Here is a 13939-nt window from a genome sequence, read left to right as displayed (position 1 = left end):
GTCTGCGAAACTACAGTCTATGATTCAGACGAGCTTGCGTTTTTTGAACACTAAATTGAACCTGTTAGCAGCATCAAAATGTACAGTTGTTCTGTGGTCAGTTTTTAGAAATGATACTGTACAACAGAGGCAACAACGATTGAGTTTGGACCGTCACAGAGCAACCGGTGTTTTGGAGTTAACAGCGACCATGCTAACTGGTGACTCTCAGCCGACAGAATCAGTGATTAACAGCTGAGAGTCACCACTTAACAGGGTCACACTTTACACTGGAACACCAGCGACGTCTGCGGGTAAATAATTACCCTGGACGTAGCTTTCTGGTTCTTTTATTATGAACCAGGTCTCACTGTCTCAGACTCAGCAGGGTGGGAGAGTTTTCTGATTTATTGACACATGTTTACATCCTGGTCTGTCAAAGTCTGGTAAGAGGCCACGGATAATGCCGAGCATCGAGTGACAGTTGTATGTTTAAATTGCTCTCTGGGTACACGCTGAATTTCTCTGCTAAAAACGTCTGTCCACCTAATATCTGTCCACTTGCTGATCTCTTCTGTCTACTCACTGCTATTTCACAAACCTGGGAGCTGTTTACCATCTGCGTAAGTGATTATATTTTGTTTAAAAATATGTTTTTTGGTGGTTAACTCCCCCACGTCCGTTGACAAACCTTTATACTCCACAGTGCTTCTGCATCAGTCTGGCGTTGTTGATACAACAAACAAATAATCCCTCTATAAAGAATGAAAGCAGGAGGAACAAAGTCTGAACAAACACTTATAAACTGTTTTACTCTGCCTGTCAAAGCATGGATATACTCAGTGGAGTCAGTAGCATAAACACAGTTTAATATTCTGCAATTGTTGGTATTATCTTCCATCTTACATGAGGCTACTTGACCTACTGTGTTTAAATCATTGCATCCAGGGTAGCTAAGGTCTGCACTGCAGCCTTTAAGTCCATACCTGGTCCAGTTTCTTGGTTTCTTCAGGTGAGCCAGTGAAACTGACCTGATAGAGTTGGCAGATTGTTTTGAGTAGATATTTCAGTTTCGGGGAAACTCTCTGGGATTAACAGGTAGCCGCTGTGATTTGGTTCTGTGTCTGTTACGGGCTAATCAGGTCACTTTCTTTGGATCATGAGGCTGGAGCTGGATGAGGCTGGAGCTGGATGAGCCAGCTAAGGTTGAGCTGGGATGTCCAAGTACGGCATTGACTCTGATTCAATCGATTAAGTCTTTCTTTAATGCCACTTAGACCAAGCAACCCACTTACTGATGAGCCAAACAGTTCAGTCAGCGTTACCGCGGAGAAGAGCTGAACCTGGGAGAGATTTTTAAGGGTTTTTCACAAAGCCGTAAAATTATATCTGTTAAGAGAATGGTAGATTTCTTGGATTATGGTTTGGGAGCATATACCATGCTTAAAAGTAAAACTAAGACTGCAGGTTTTTGTAGTAGAAGTTCATCTCTAGATCAGTTTTTTCACTGATTTACATCAAAATACAGAGTAAAATGGTCTAATGTCCATTATTTCCCTTCCCCAAAAGATAAAAGATAACAGACATAAAACTAACCATGACATTAACTCACACAATAAAATGACCACACTTAAATTTACATTCTTGACGGAGAGGTTTCCTGGTTCAACAACAAATCGTGGTGTTGTATTTGAAAGCAGACTGCTTTTGATAAATCTAAATCTGGCAGATAAATGGATGAATGGCTGAAATCAGAAAAGCCGCAAATCCTGACGCCGTTAAAGAGGGCTCGGTCCTCAATCTGGGCATTACTGTGATCCCTGTGTGTGTGTTTGGGCTGCCTGGTAAAGATATTAATGGACAGACACAAGCTTTTACACACTAACACACACGCTATATTACAACTTTATTACAAGAGATTCCCTCGACAAATGCAATCTTTGTTAAACAAACAATATGTGCACCAAGATATCTCTTTATGCAGATGATGTCCTCTTTTACTTACACATCAACATTGCTCTACTATAATGTGGACTAAATTTAATGTTGAAAACCATCTATTACTAGACTCAAAGATTCAGGAAATTTAGCCAGGTCTTTACAGAGTTTGTCAGAAGTTATAGAAATTCAAGAAGTCAGGAAATATTCCAAAGAAAAACCAACAACTGAATGAAAAAACAGTGTGAAAGATCACTTGTTATGCAGACGATAGTCTTGTTTATGTCCAAATAACTGAAAACTGTTTTCAAAACTTTCCCTTTTAAACTCTTCTTGTTTTTGGATGTCAGGTGAAATTCTGGGAAATGTATGAATCTGCTAACTAGGGATGGGTACCTTTCACATCTGAAACGATACGGTATCGATGCCTGGTACCTGGCAATTGGTACCAGTACTCAACGGTACCAAATTTCCGTACCTTTTTGTGTTTATGCGGTAAAAAATATCAATTTGTTTAATAACAAAAAATAAAAAAAATTCAATTTAACAAATGTATTCTTCAATATTTAACCTTGCAATGCTGTGTTCATGTCCAGCATGGAAAATCCCCTAGTCTTCCACTCCCTCACAGTCACAAGGATGCATTCAGGTACCTAAACACGGTACCTTTTGGTTTTACATGAATCGATACCCGGTACTTTTGACAGAATTCGGTCGATACCTTTAAAAGTACCTAATTCGGTACCCATCCCTACTGCTAACTGCAACAGAATTCTAATTTTTACATCCAAACAGCCATTGAGGCCGGTTTTTGACCATCAGGAGAAACTTTGTCTTTGTTTTTCATGTAGAGTATATAGCTGTGTTTCCACCAAGTGGTTCAGTTTGGTTTGTCTTGGTACACATTTTGTGGCGTCTCCTTTGACTAAAAGTGGGACAGGTGCCCAAATTATTATTTTTTGCCCAAATTCTTACTTTTTGGTACTCTTAGTTTGAAGCCGCGTTTCCACCAAGCAGTCCGGTTCGGTTTGGTACAGTTTGGTACTGTTGAGTCTGATCCCGTTTGCGTTCCCACAGCAAACTGTAGCCGGATGCCAAAAGGCGCAGCTGTTAAACAATGGCGTGACGCCGTAGCAGCTTACCCCGCAAATAAATCCAACGAAGAAGAAAAACATGACACAGTAAACAAAGAGCAAAGATGAAGACATGCAACATTTCATCCTCTCTGTGATTGGCATGTAGCTCTTTGATACAAAGAGCAATCAAGCTTTGTTTAGAGAAGTCCGTGTTCCACCAGGAGAACTGCAGCCGCTGTCGGGGTAAGTGACGATTCTTTCGACCAATCAACGGTCTGCAGTGCTGTAGCTCCACCTTCTGAGAGCGGATCGGTTCAGTCTGGCACCCATATGAAAGTGTCCCAAAAAGTGGGACGGCTCGTCTCGGTTTTTAGGGATCTGTCCTGGAATAAGTCAGTGGACATGGCACAAAATGCGCGCCGAACCGAGACGAACCGAACCGGTCTGCTTGGTGGAAATGCGGCTTTAGTTTAGTTTAGTTTAGTTTATTCACACATATCATCACAACCCAAGTGCGTTACAGATATACCTGTACCTTCGCATATAAATATGAACAGTTCATAATTTTCAAGAACTGGATGTGTGAAAGGGTGTGAAAGCTATTTCATGTTTTTAGCAGGAGGCCCTTCTGTTGGGGTGGAAGACTTACCCCATCTGACCCCCAAAGGTGGAGCTAGGAACACTGCAGTCTGTTGATTGGTTGAAAGAATTGTCACTTCTCATGTGATGGGAGTAACAAAGAACTACATGCCAATCACAAACAAACAGCTGGATGTCTTCTATCCTTTGTTGACTGTGTTGTATTTTTCTTCTTTGTTGGATTTATCAGGGGGATACACTGTGCTGTGCGCGATGGCATCAAGCTACTATGTAACTGACGCAGCTTTCAGTATCTGGCTTACACACTGCCTACCAAGAAGGGCATGGTTGGCAGCGGAAACATAACCAGGATCTGGCTTCGGTGACCTGTACCAAACCGTACTGATCCAAACTGGACCACTTGCATTTCAAAGGCTGAGCACAGTGAGACTGAAACACACGTATGTCACTACCACAGCTCAAAATGACATAAAAGACATTTGCTTGAAACCTTCTAGGAAGATTTATGGACTTTCTTTACCTTCTGTAGCAGCAGAGAGCCGGAGTATTTGGTGCTGACCTCTCGAAGCTGAACAGAGATCACAGACGCCCACTGCTGCACCCTGAAACACAAACAAACAGCTGTTAACTGATCTTTTTCTTGATGTTCTCATTCATCAGATGGACTTGTGAAGAACGTATTCATGTGATTCAAACAGGATGATTTTTGAGTCTCTGAAATTTGTCTGTGAGGTGATGACGTGAAGCTGTAAATTAAAAACAGAAAAAGACGTTAAATGTGACAGTGATGGAGAGATTTAGATAATCTGTTCCTGATGTGGGTCACCGCAGAGAGCTGCAGGTGTCTGTTCAGCACAAATTACAAACACAAACACACACAGTGGGGAGGAGGCAGAGTCTGTCACACCTGACCCTGAAAACTGAGTCTCAGAGTTGACAATGCAAACATTCTTCTTCCTGATGTCTTTTGGGCTGTTAATATCTAATATAATGAAAAAATGAAAATCAATTTCAGACACTGGTGTCAAGTGGACTTACATAGAGCTTTTCTAGTTAGTCTTTGATGGTGGAAGCTGCTGTAGTAAGGGGACCATCAGCATTATTAAACTGCATTTATATTTATTCACACACTGATGCCGGCTTTGGCTCTAGGACGGAGCCAGGGACACATCCATTGATCTGTTAGTTGTTGATTATCAGTATTCTGCTTTCTCAAGATCTGTACTCAGTCTGTCTCTGTTGTGGTTTGGCCCCATGCTCCCTTGTCCATCGATACCCACTGGCTGTGTAGAGTTGTATGGGACAGCACTGCCAGACAACTAGAGTCACAACACCAAGGATTCCTACATGATCAATGTTTTTCTAACTCCATGGACAAGTGTCTCCTCGTCCAGGCAGTCGTCAGAGGCGTCTTAAAACCTCTAACTTGTTGGTTCCCGACCTGGCTCCACTCATTATGATTGTTTGTTGATCAGTGGTGTGCACAAGAGGGGGGCAGGTGAGGCAACTATCCCTCCCTGTTGCCTGTTTGTTGAAAAATACACTGAAGTGCCCTATTTGAAGCAAAAAGACACGCGAAAGTGCCCTCTTGGGGGCTAAAATGAAAGTAGAGTGCCTTCTTTGGGGCCAAAACACACCAAAGTGTCTTCTTGGAAGGCAAAGCATACATTCTACCAAGCTGTACAGTAGGTTCAGTACGGTTTGGTTAAGCTTGATTCCTTTTGTGTTTCCACAGCAAACTGTGCCCTCTTGTAGTAAGCTGGATAAATCCAACGAAGAAGAAAAATGCAACACAGTAAACAAAGAGCAACGACAGAAGACATGCAGCATTTCGTCCACTCTGTGGTTGGCATGTAGCTCTTTGATACAAAGAACAATCAAGTTTTGTTTCAGAGAAGTCTGTGTGCCGCTGGGAGAAATACAGCCGCTGTCGCACAGGAAGTGACGATTTTTTCGACCAATCAATGGTCTGCAGTGTTGTAACTCCACCTTTTGAGAGCGGATCGGTTCAGTCTGGAACCCATACGAAAGGGTCCCAAAAAGTAAGACGGCTCATCTCAGTTATTTTGGGATCTGTCCTGGGATAAGTCAGTGGAAACGCCGTAAAATGCGTCCATTGCTGAGATGAACCGAACTGAACCGCTTAGTGGAAACGGGCTTAAGTGCACTCTTACTCTGTAGCGCTAAAGTGTCTTTTTGGGAGCCAAAATATGTACCAAAGATCCCTCCTGGTTGGTAAAACACACTTAACAGCCCTCTTGGGTGCCCACAAAAAAGCAAACAAACAACAGCAACAACAACAAAAGTGGGTTTTAGTGCCCTCTTAGTGGTGAGAACACCCTGTGCCTTTATGTTTTTTTACCCTTTGACCTTCAAGTCTGGGCACGCCACTGCTGTTGATGTAGTTCAGTGAGCATCAGGGAAAAACAGAAGTCTTGTGCATCCACGACAGAATGTTTGGGACTGCCCGAACCTGTCAGCTCTTCTGCCGTGGAGAAGCAGAGACAGACACATGACTCTTACTAACATTTCATGCCCCATGCAGTAGACCATCACTCCAGGAAGCTAAGTCATTAACAGGCTCTCAGACTGCTACAATACAAATCACAAAGTAACCAAAAGAGCCCCAGCACTCAAAATCCAGCCCTACAGATCCTGTACTCACATGACTAAATTTGAGCTGGTAAAACTGGGGCTCCACATGGTTTGGCTAAAGTTGCAGATTTAGGACATTTAAATGTCACCTCCTCACATTTCCTGTCCTATCGATGCAGGTATAAAGGCCAGAAAATAATCTTCTCAAAAACAGGAACCTGTGCAAAACATTTCATCTCTACAGATTACAGTGAGAGCCAGCTGTTCCTGAGTCTGCAGAGTTCAGCTCCCACTGAAAGACAGACACATTTATTCTGGAAATGATTGTTTAGTGGTTCAAAAAGTGGACCAGAACCAGAACTTAGGAGTTTCTAACGCGCTTTTCCAATCATCTTCTGCACAGTTTGCTTTGGAGTGTCTCACAGAGAGTTTCTGACTCTGACTCAGCGTCTGTTCAGCATGCTGAGGACAGGATTTACTAAGTTTAACTCCTTTAAACAGCTTACACCTGCTTTGGAAGGCTATTGTTTTTGTTTGTTTTGTTCTGTTGCCATACCACCCTCCAAGTTTCCCTCCTCTCCAGGTTGAGACAGATGGTGGTTCATCAACGACTCTTGTTCTCCCCGACGTTTCTACTTATTAGCTAATGTTGTCAAATGTTTGCTCAAGGTAGATTCTTGTTTCTTTCCTAAAACAGGAACTAAGAGTTGGTCTAACCCTGTTTTAAGTTGACTTAACCCAACAAGATATCGCAGAAGATAACCCAACAGTTTGTCTGGTCCAGCCCAAGCTTTCTACCTGTTGTTACGTCACAACCAAATTGTTATCATCACTCATACATTTTAAGACTGTTGCTGATATTTTCACCTTCATAAATTTTTGTAAGCATTGAGACAGACTTGTTTCCAAGGTCTTGATCCTTTTAATGCCAGTTTTGGTTAACAGCAGTAGACGCTGTCCATCGGTGAGAAGTGGCTTCTCCTTGTCACAGACATTGCTCACAACCACAGCTCCAAAGGGATGAAAACTGGAGAGACACAGAGATAAACTAAATCAAATTGGCTTAAAAAACAAAAAGGCCAAAAATGAAACAATGGGGGCAGAGTTCTCCAGAAGACTGACAAATGGAGTCACAGACGTGATGTCTGAAGGCACAGAGCCCAACAAGGCTGTCTGAAAAGTCAGAAAAACTGTGTCCATTCTGAAATCAAATCAAATCCATCAACTCACACCATCCCTGTGTTCAGTCCAGCAAGTAGCAGAGCTGCCAGACAGCTGGACACACAAGACCGAAGAGTCCCAGTGCTCCCCACCCCAATGATAATCCTCTCCTCAAAGTATTTATCGTGAAAGTTAACCTAATGTTTTAACTGGGGATGGGCAATGATTATCAAATGTTCAAATAGTCAATAACATCAAATTTATAGTAATGGTCATTGGATGCTGAAGCTGTTGTGTGTCAATTTATATATATATATATATATATATATATATATATATATATATATATATATATATATATATATATATATATATATATATATATATATATATAACGTGTCATGCGGGCAGGAAGTTGCACATGCAATACATTTAAAATGCCTAATGACTTTCAAAATCAAACAAACTGTGTCCAAACCAGATCATATTTAACTTGACCACGGCAACAAACGGGCATAATGAACGGAGCTACACCAGGAGTAAACAGGTTGGTGGATTTACAGCCAAAACAAGAACGAGGAAGAGGTAAAGGCAAAGAGCTCTCTGAAGACATTCACAACCTGATTGTTGCTCAGCATCAGAATGGAACTGGTTACAGACTTATATCAAAGCACCTGAATATTCCAGTCAGCACCATTGGGGCCATTATTCACAAGTGGAAGAAGTACCACCTTACCATCAACACGCCACGCACAGGAGCTCCTTGAAAGATTTCTGACCAGGGAGTCAGAAAGATAGTCAGAAGAGTACTCAACCAGCCAAGGACCACCCTGAAAGTGCTCCAGAAAGACTTGGAGGCAGCAGGTACAATTGTTACAGAGAAAACAATAGGCCATACACTCCACCGCCATGGCCTCTATGGACGCTGGGCCTGCAAGACTCCATTCCTCAAGAAAAGGCATGTTGAAGCTGGTTTAAAGTTTGCTAAACAGCATCTTGACAAGCCTGTAGAATACTGGGAGAATGTTGTCTGGTCAGATGAGACCAAAACTGAACTTTTGGGCTGTCATACTACATACCATGTTTGGAGGAGAAATGGCTCTGCACATCAGCCAAAAAACACTACACCAACAGTGAAGTTTGGAGGTGGAAGCATCATGGCATGGGGTTGTTTCTCATCTCATGGTGTCTGCAAACTTCATATAACTGATGGAGCAATGAATGGAGCCATGTATGGGGAAATTCTTGATATGAATCTGCTGCCATCCACCAGGATGATGAAGATGAGACGTGGCTGGACCTTCCAGCAGGACAACCATCCAAAGCACACGGCAAAGTTGACTCTCAAATGGTTTCAGAAAAAGAAAATCAATCTGTTAGAATGGCCTAGTCAATCACCTGACTTCAATCCAACTGAACATTTGTGGAAAGAAGTAAAGAAAAGGGTTCACCAGAGGGCACCAAAGAATATTCCAGATGTAAAGACAATCTGTGCAGAGGAATGGGCCAAAATCACACCTGAGCAGTGTGGGCCATTAGTTCAAACATACAAGAAGCTTCTGGAAGCTGTCATTGCAAACAAAGGCTTCTCCACTAAGTATTAGATGAGTCTCAGTTAGCGTGTTCAATACTTTTTTCCTGTGTTATCGTACTTAATTCCACATAATCATTATTCATGGACCTGAACGTTGAAATTTCTTTTCATGTGTGGATTATTTGAGTTAATACCAATGTCTGGTAGAAATTTTGTTTGAATTGCATCTTTGGAAATAAATGTGGTGAGAAAAAAGTTAATGCATTCAATACTTATTTTCCCCACTGTATATGCCCGACACCAGTCTGGATGTGCTTCGTTTCAGCCTGGCAAAGGTCAGTTTGTGCCATTTCTGCCAAATGTTGGTGCTGGATTTCATCTGAATCTCTTTAAATGGCGTAACACTGAGTTTGACCCAAAACTGCTGGTTTTTCCGGCATCCTGTGGTAACCTCTGACATTCACAAAAAATAATTCATCGATTGATTTATGAAACAGCTTTTCTTCCATTTGCAGCTCACACTGAAGCAACAATCCTTCATAAATCCTTCCGTCAGTCTCTCACAGATTTACTTTTAAGTCCTGCATCTCAGCCCAAGCTCTTAACAAAGGAGCTCAAACAGCACAAAGAGCTTTACACATCTCACTCTGACTCCAACCTCGCTAAACAACTTCCTCAAACTTATATTTAAGGTCGTTTTCACCAGCACATCGTATCCTTGAAGCTTCTGTGTTCATAGATGCAGAAATTAATCATCTTACAACAACTTCACACCTGTTAGGTTTTCCATCTGTCACCAGAATTCCACCAAAATCACCCAAATTTAATCCTCTATCAAGATCACCTCGAAAACCAATCAGCCGCTCCGTGGTGCCGAGGCTGATTTGAGCTGCAGATTTAAACCAAATCTGCTGATAACCTGGACAGGAAGACAGAAAACACAGCCATCATCTGCTAAATCCAGAGGGTTACAACCAGCTGAGAGAAGGTCGAACCGTTACCACAAGAGACAGAGGGCCACAAGCAGTTATGCAACAAAAACTACAATCTGTGTCGGGTATCCAGAGGTCAGAGGAGCCCGCGTGATATTTGCAGGTAGTTAATTAGAGGTGCATTTGACCCATTGTGATATTTTGTATGTTTTTTGGAGGGCTTAAAGGTAATTTGACAGATTTTGTAGCTCATCAGAGCATGCAGTTTACAACGTAACAGTACTTCTGACAAAATTATGACCAAATTAACTTCAGTCACAGTTTTCTCTACCCATCATGTCTGAAATGGCAGAGGAGATTTGGTCAGAGCCTGAACGCATAACACAAAGGTCTTCGTTCAGGCTCGTGCCGATGTGTGAGAGCTGAATGTGGGTCAGAGTGGAAGGTGACCGGGCTAACAGGCCGAGGTTGTTGGCTGATGGCCGGGCGCGCTGAGCCGCTCACACAGATGGTGAAAGAGGAGGGAGAGTTAGTCCTCCATGCAGCTGCAGAGGGATACAGATGTACCACAGCTTCATCGTAATGAGTTCATGCAGGTCGAAGTCTGACAAGAGATCGACACACCATCAGGACTGTTTGACAGGTGGATTTCCAGAAGACTTTTTGTTGATTAAGCTTTTGTAGGGCATTTAAAACTCATATTTTATTGATTAATAGAATAGATTCAGGAGGAGTCAGAGCAGCAATCAAGAAAACAAAAGTAAGAAAGTGTATAGAAAGTGCCAAAATGTCCATGAGAACATAGATGCTGACTGCTTGTCCATCATTGTCCAGTCAGCCAGCCTCCACCTCCACAGGGTCCAGGACTGAGCTTCTTCAGCAGTCTGTTCAGTCTCTGTCTCCTGGATCCTGTCTGCTCACAGCAGGTGAAGCTCTTCCAATGTGGCGTTGGTGTCTGGTGTTAGCTCTGTTAGCCATGTCTGTGAATAGCATGATGCTACTCTGACTTCTGGTATTCCCTCTGTTACTGGGTTAGCACAGCTAGTTTGTCCATCTTATTGGAGATAGATCTTATGTTCCCAATAACTTCACTTCTTAGCTCACACCTGAGAACCAGCACGTCGTCCTCACCTCCTTCTCCTCACCTTGTAGGGGAACATCAGGCCTTGCACCAGTTAGCGTTGACATGCTACAGGCTGCTAACAGCTGATTTCACATGTAAACAATGCAGCCATGGTTACATGTCGGATTTCCAGACAAACACAGGAGCAAAAGCATCAAAAACATTTGTGAAGACACAAAAAACTTGGTGTCCATGACAGACCAACGAACCATACAAAGTAATGATCCACTCCAAATAAAAAGATCACGTAAAAGAGACAAAAAAATCACAAGAAAAGGACAAAGAAGAGAGAGCTGATGCAAAAGGCAGCCATAGCCAACAGAGTGGCGCCTTGCAACCATATGGAGTAGAAGACAACAAGTCTAATGCAGTAAAATGCCTAAAAATATTATTGTTTAGCACCTGTACAATATATTATTATATTGTAAAGTAATATTATTACTTTGGCTGCAGTGTTCGCTTTATGCATGACTGCAAATAACCAGCCAGTTAACTAATTACACCATGAAAGAGACACAGGTGCAGATTACGTCATGATTACGGGGAACCTCCTGGAAAACCCCATCAAACAAACTTGAACTGTGCATGTCTACCACTCATAAACAACAATAAACCTGGCGAGAGATAACAGTGTGACTGAGAGAAGATCAAGAAAAACATTTCTTAGCGGAAGAAATGGCGATTTTATTACAAGATTACACAAACAGCTGTTATTACAGAGTCAGGTAAACAAAGAGAAAGAGAAAGTTTGGCGATCTTGAACAGAGTAAATCCGAGTGCACAGTAGAAAACCTCAAAAATAAAATCAGTAATATGAAAGCTGCTTTGCAGAACAAGCGCTGCAGCAATGCCCTGATGAATAACTTAAAGCAGTTTATGAACTCCAACATTTCACCACACATTTCACCTTGAAGGACCCAGACGTATTAAAGCAAAGAGCGAATCAAACTTGTGAAACTGAAGGTAGCGAGCCTCGCTGGTTTGAGATCAGTGGCGGCTGCTGGTCAGTCAAGGACCTACCCTCCGTTCCTTTTCAAGAAAATGATCTGTGACCCTGTCGAACCAACCAGGTGTTTTTTCCAGGGACTTTACCAGTTTTCTCTCAACACTCATCATTTTTAAGAAAGGTAAACTCGCTGGGGATCGATAAAGCCTCCAGATCAGTCCAGAACAACTGAATGTAGAACTCAGAAGATGCTCCGGTGGAGGATTATACTTCAAGATCTCTGACTGGCTCATTTCACTGTCAATCAAAAAGGGATTCAGCCTCAGACAGATCATCCAATCATCATGCACAAGCCCAGCGTCCAGGCCAGCCCACTGCCTCATAGACCCCAGAGACGCTGAGCGTCCGATGGGCGGGACAGAGCCCAGCATTTATCCAATGACCGTCCAGTTTCCACAGTGGAACAACCCACTCTACGCTTCCCCGCTGAAGTCAGAAGACGCTCAGCGTCCGACTGTGTTAAAGCGCTGAGACGCTGCGGGGATGAATGAGAAGGAGGTGGAGCCAGTTACCTGTGATAGGAGCTGATTCTAAACAAAAGATGAAGGAATTCTAGCGCAGAGTTTGTCAATGAAATGTTCACACAGTAGAATATCACTCGCCACTGTTGGAGACTTCGATTGTCTCCCTTATCTCATCTGTTGACTGAAAAATGTTGTGTCTCCAAGATCTAAATTTGCTATATGGCTACACATCACCGTCTTTCCAAAGGATTGTCCACTGTGTTAGTATATTTCGTCTCAAATGGTAACGCATCATGCGATGTCTGCCTTTTAAAAGCCAAAAAGGCGCTGCAATCCTGCTGTTAAAGCCTGTAATGGTGGGGTATATCTCCATTTTATCTAACGCCTTTTTGGGCCGTTAACCTGGTTTAGGCATACCACTAATCAAGTTTTATTTCATTGTTTGCCCAAGTGTTAATTCGGCGACTGGAACAGAATCTGCTCACACATTTCAGACTGTCTGAAGTCGGGGTATACTCCCAGAGTCTGAAGGGTTAAAGTGGTTGTAAAGTTGGCACATGGAATAATGTGTCAGCTGATCACACCTTCCCTCAGGACTCACTGTGCTCCTCTGTTTCTATTTACGACACAGAGTGAGCAGACATAAACATACTCCCTCAGGACCTTCTGAAAGCACTCTGGGAGCTTGTTGTCCTAACTGATCTGACACAGGACCAATCAGAAAGCCTGTTTGAAACAAATTAGCACGAGGGGCGATACAGAACACAATGTTCACAGGACCAAACCTGATCAAAGGAAGGGGGACAGATGAAGCTGTGACAGGTCATGAAAAAGGCTGAAACTCATCGATCAGCTGATGCTGACCTGAATCAGCTGTTACAAACTGATACCTCGCAGCCAAACGCTCTTCAAACCCAGTGAACTTTGCTCTTTACCAAACAAGACTCCCAACCTGAACTTCCTTTACCTGGCATGAGGCAACACCTGCACATTAAGGGGGTTAAATCAGTTTACCAGCTCATGTGTTCTGCACAGCAGGTGGCTGCGACAGGGAGCAGGAGTGGAGATACTTACGTCTCCGGTGGGATCTTCATCTGAGCCTGAGCTGTAATCCACAGGAGGAAAAATCCCAGAATCCCCAGCAGGGTCTGCGCTCCTGGCGTCCTGCCCTCCATCCTGCACCCAAACACTTCCCAAAGTCTAAAATCTCAGACGGCGTTTCACAAATCAGCTCTGGAAGTTGTAGAGGATCATAAAGAGTTTGTGGGGAAAGGTTTCCTCATGTTGGCTAAAGACGGCGGAGGTTAACAGTCACAGCGAGGGGCTCCAGATCCTGAATCATCCTCTTTATGTCCTGAGGAAACATTCCTGCTGCAGGCATCTTCTCTCCACTTATGGTTCAGCTTCTCCTCCTCTTTAAAGAAACTTCCAGATGATTCTTTCCTACTTTAAAGCCAGGAAAAAAAAACAGGATGAAAGATATTTGATGCAACAAAATGAAGAAACTTCAGGATGAAACTCTGACATGGAG

The 13939-nt window shown here is 42.8% G+C and overlaps 1 protein-coding gene across 1 annotated transcript in view; it reads right to left on the bottom strand.

The window, feature by feature from the left end:
- LOC141796118 (voltage-dependent calcium channel subunit alpha-2/delta-4-like) overlaps positions 1–13610 on the bottom strand; it is an 81843-nt gene extending 68233 nt beyond the window's left edge. The window contains exons 1-2 of the mRNA XM_074677059.1: positions 13483–13610; positions 4114–4195 (exon numbers count right to left, since the gene is read on the bottom strand). Of these exons, the coding sequence (XP_074533160.1) occupies positions 4114–4195; positions 13483–13583 (183 nt within the window). The 5' untranslated portion in view covers positions 13584–13610. The remainder of the gene's footprint in view (positions 1–4113; positions 4196–13482) is intronic.
- Positions 13611–13939: the final 329 nt, after the last annotated feature.

The sequence above is a fragment of the Halichoeres trimaculatus genome, unplaced genomic scaffold (genome assembly GCF_033239565.1).
Source record: "Halichoeres trimaculatus isolate MK-OKI-2021-1 unplaced genomic scaffold, fHalTri1.1 fHalTri1_scaffold_10, whole genome shotgun sequence".
Lineage (NCBI taxonomy): Eukaryota > Metazoa > Chordata > Actinopteri > Labriformes > Labridae > Halichoeres > Halichoeres trimaculatus.
The sequence above is the reverse complement of the archived record's forward strand: the minus strand, read 5'-3'. Positions and strand labels throughout refer to the sequence as shown.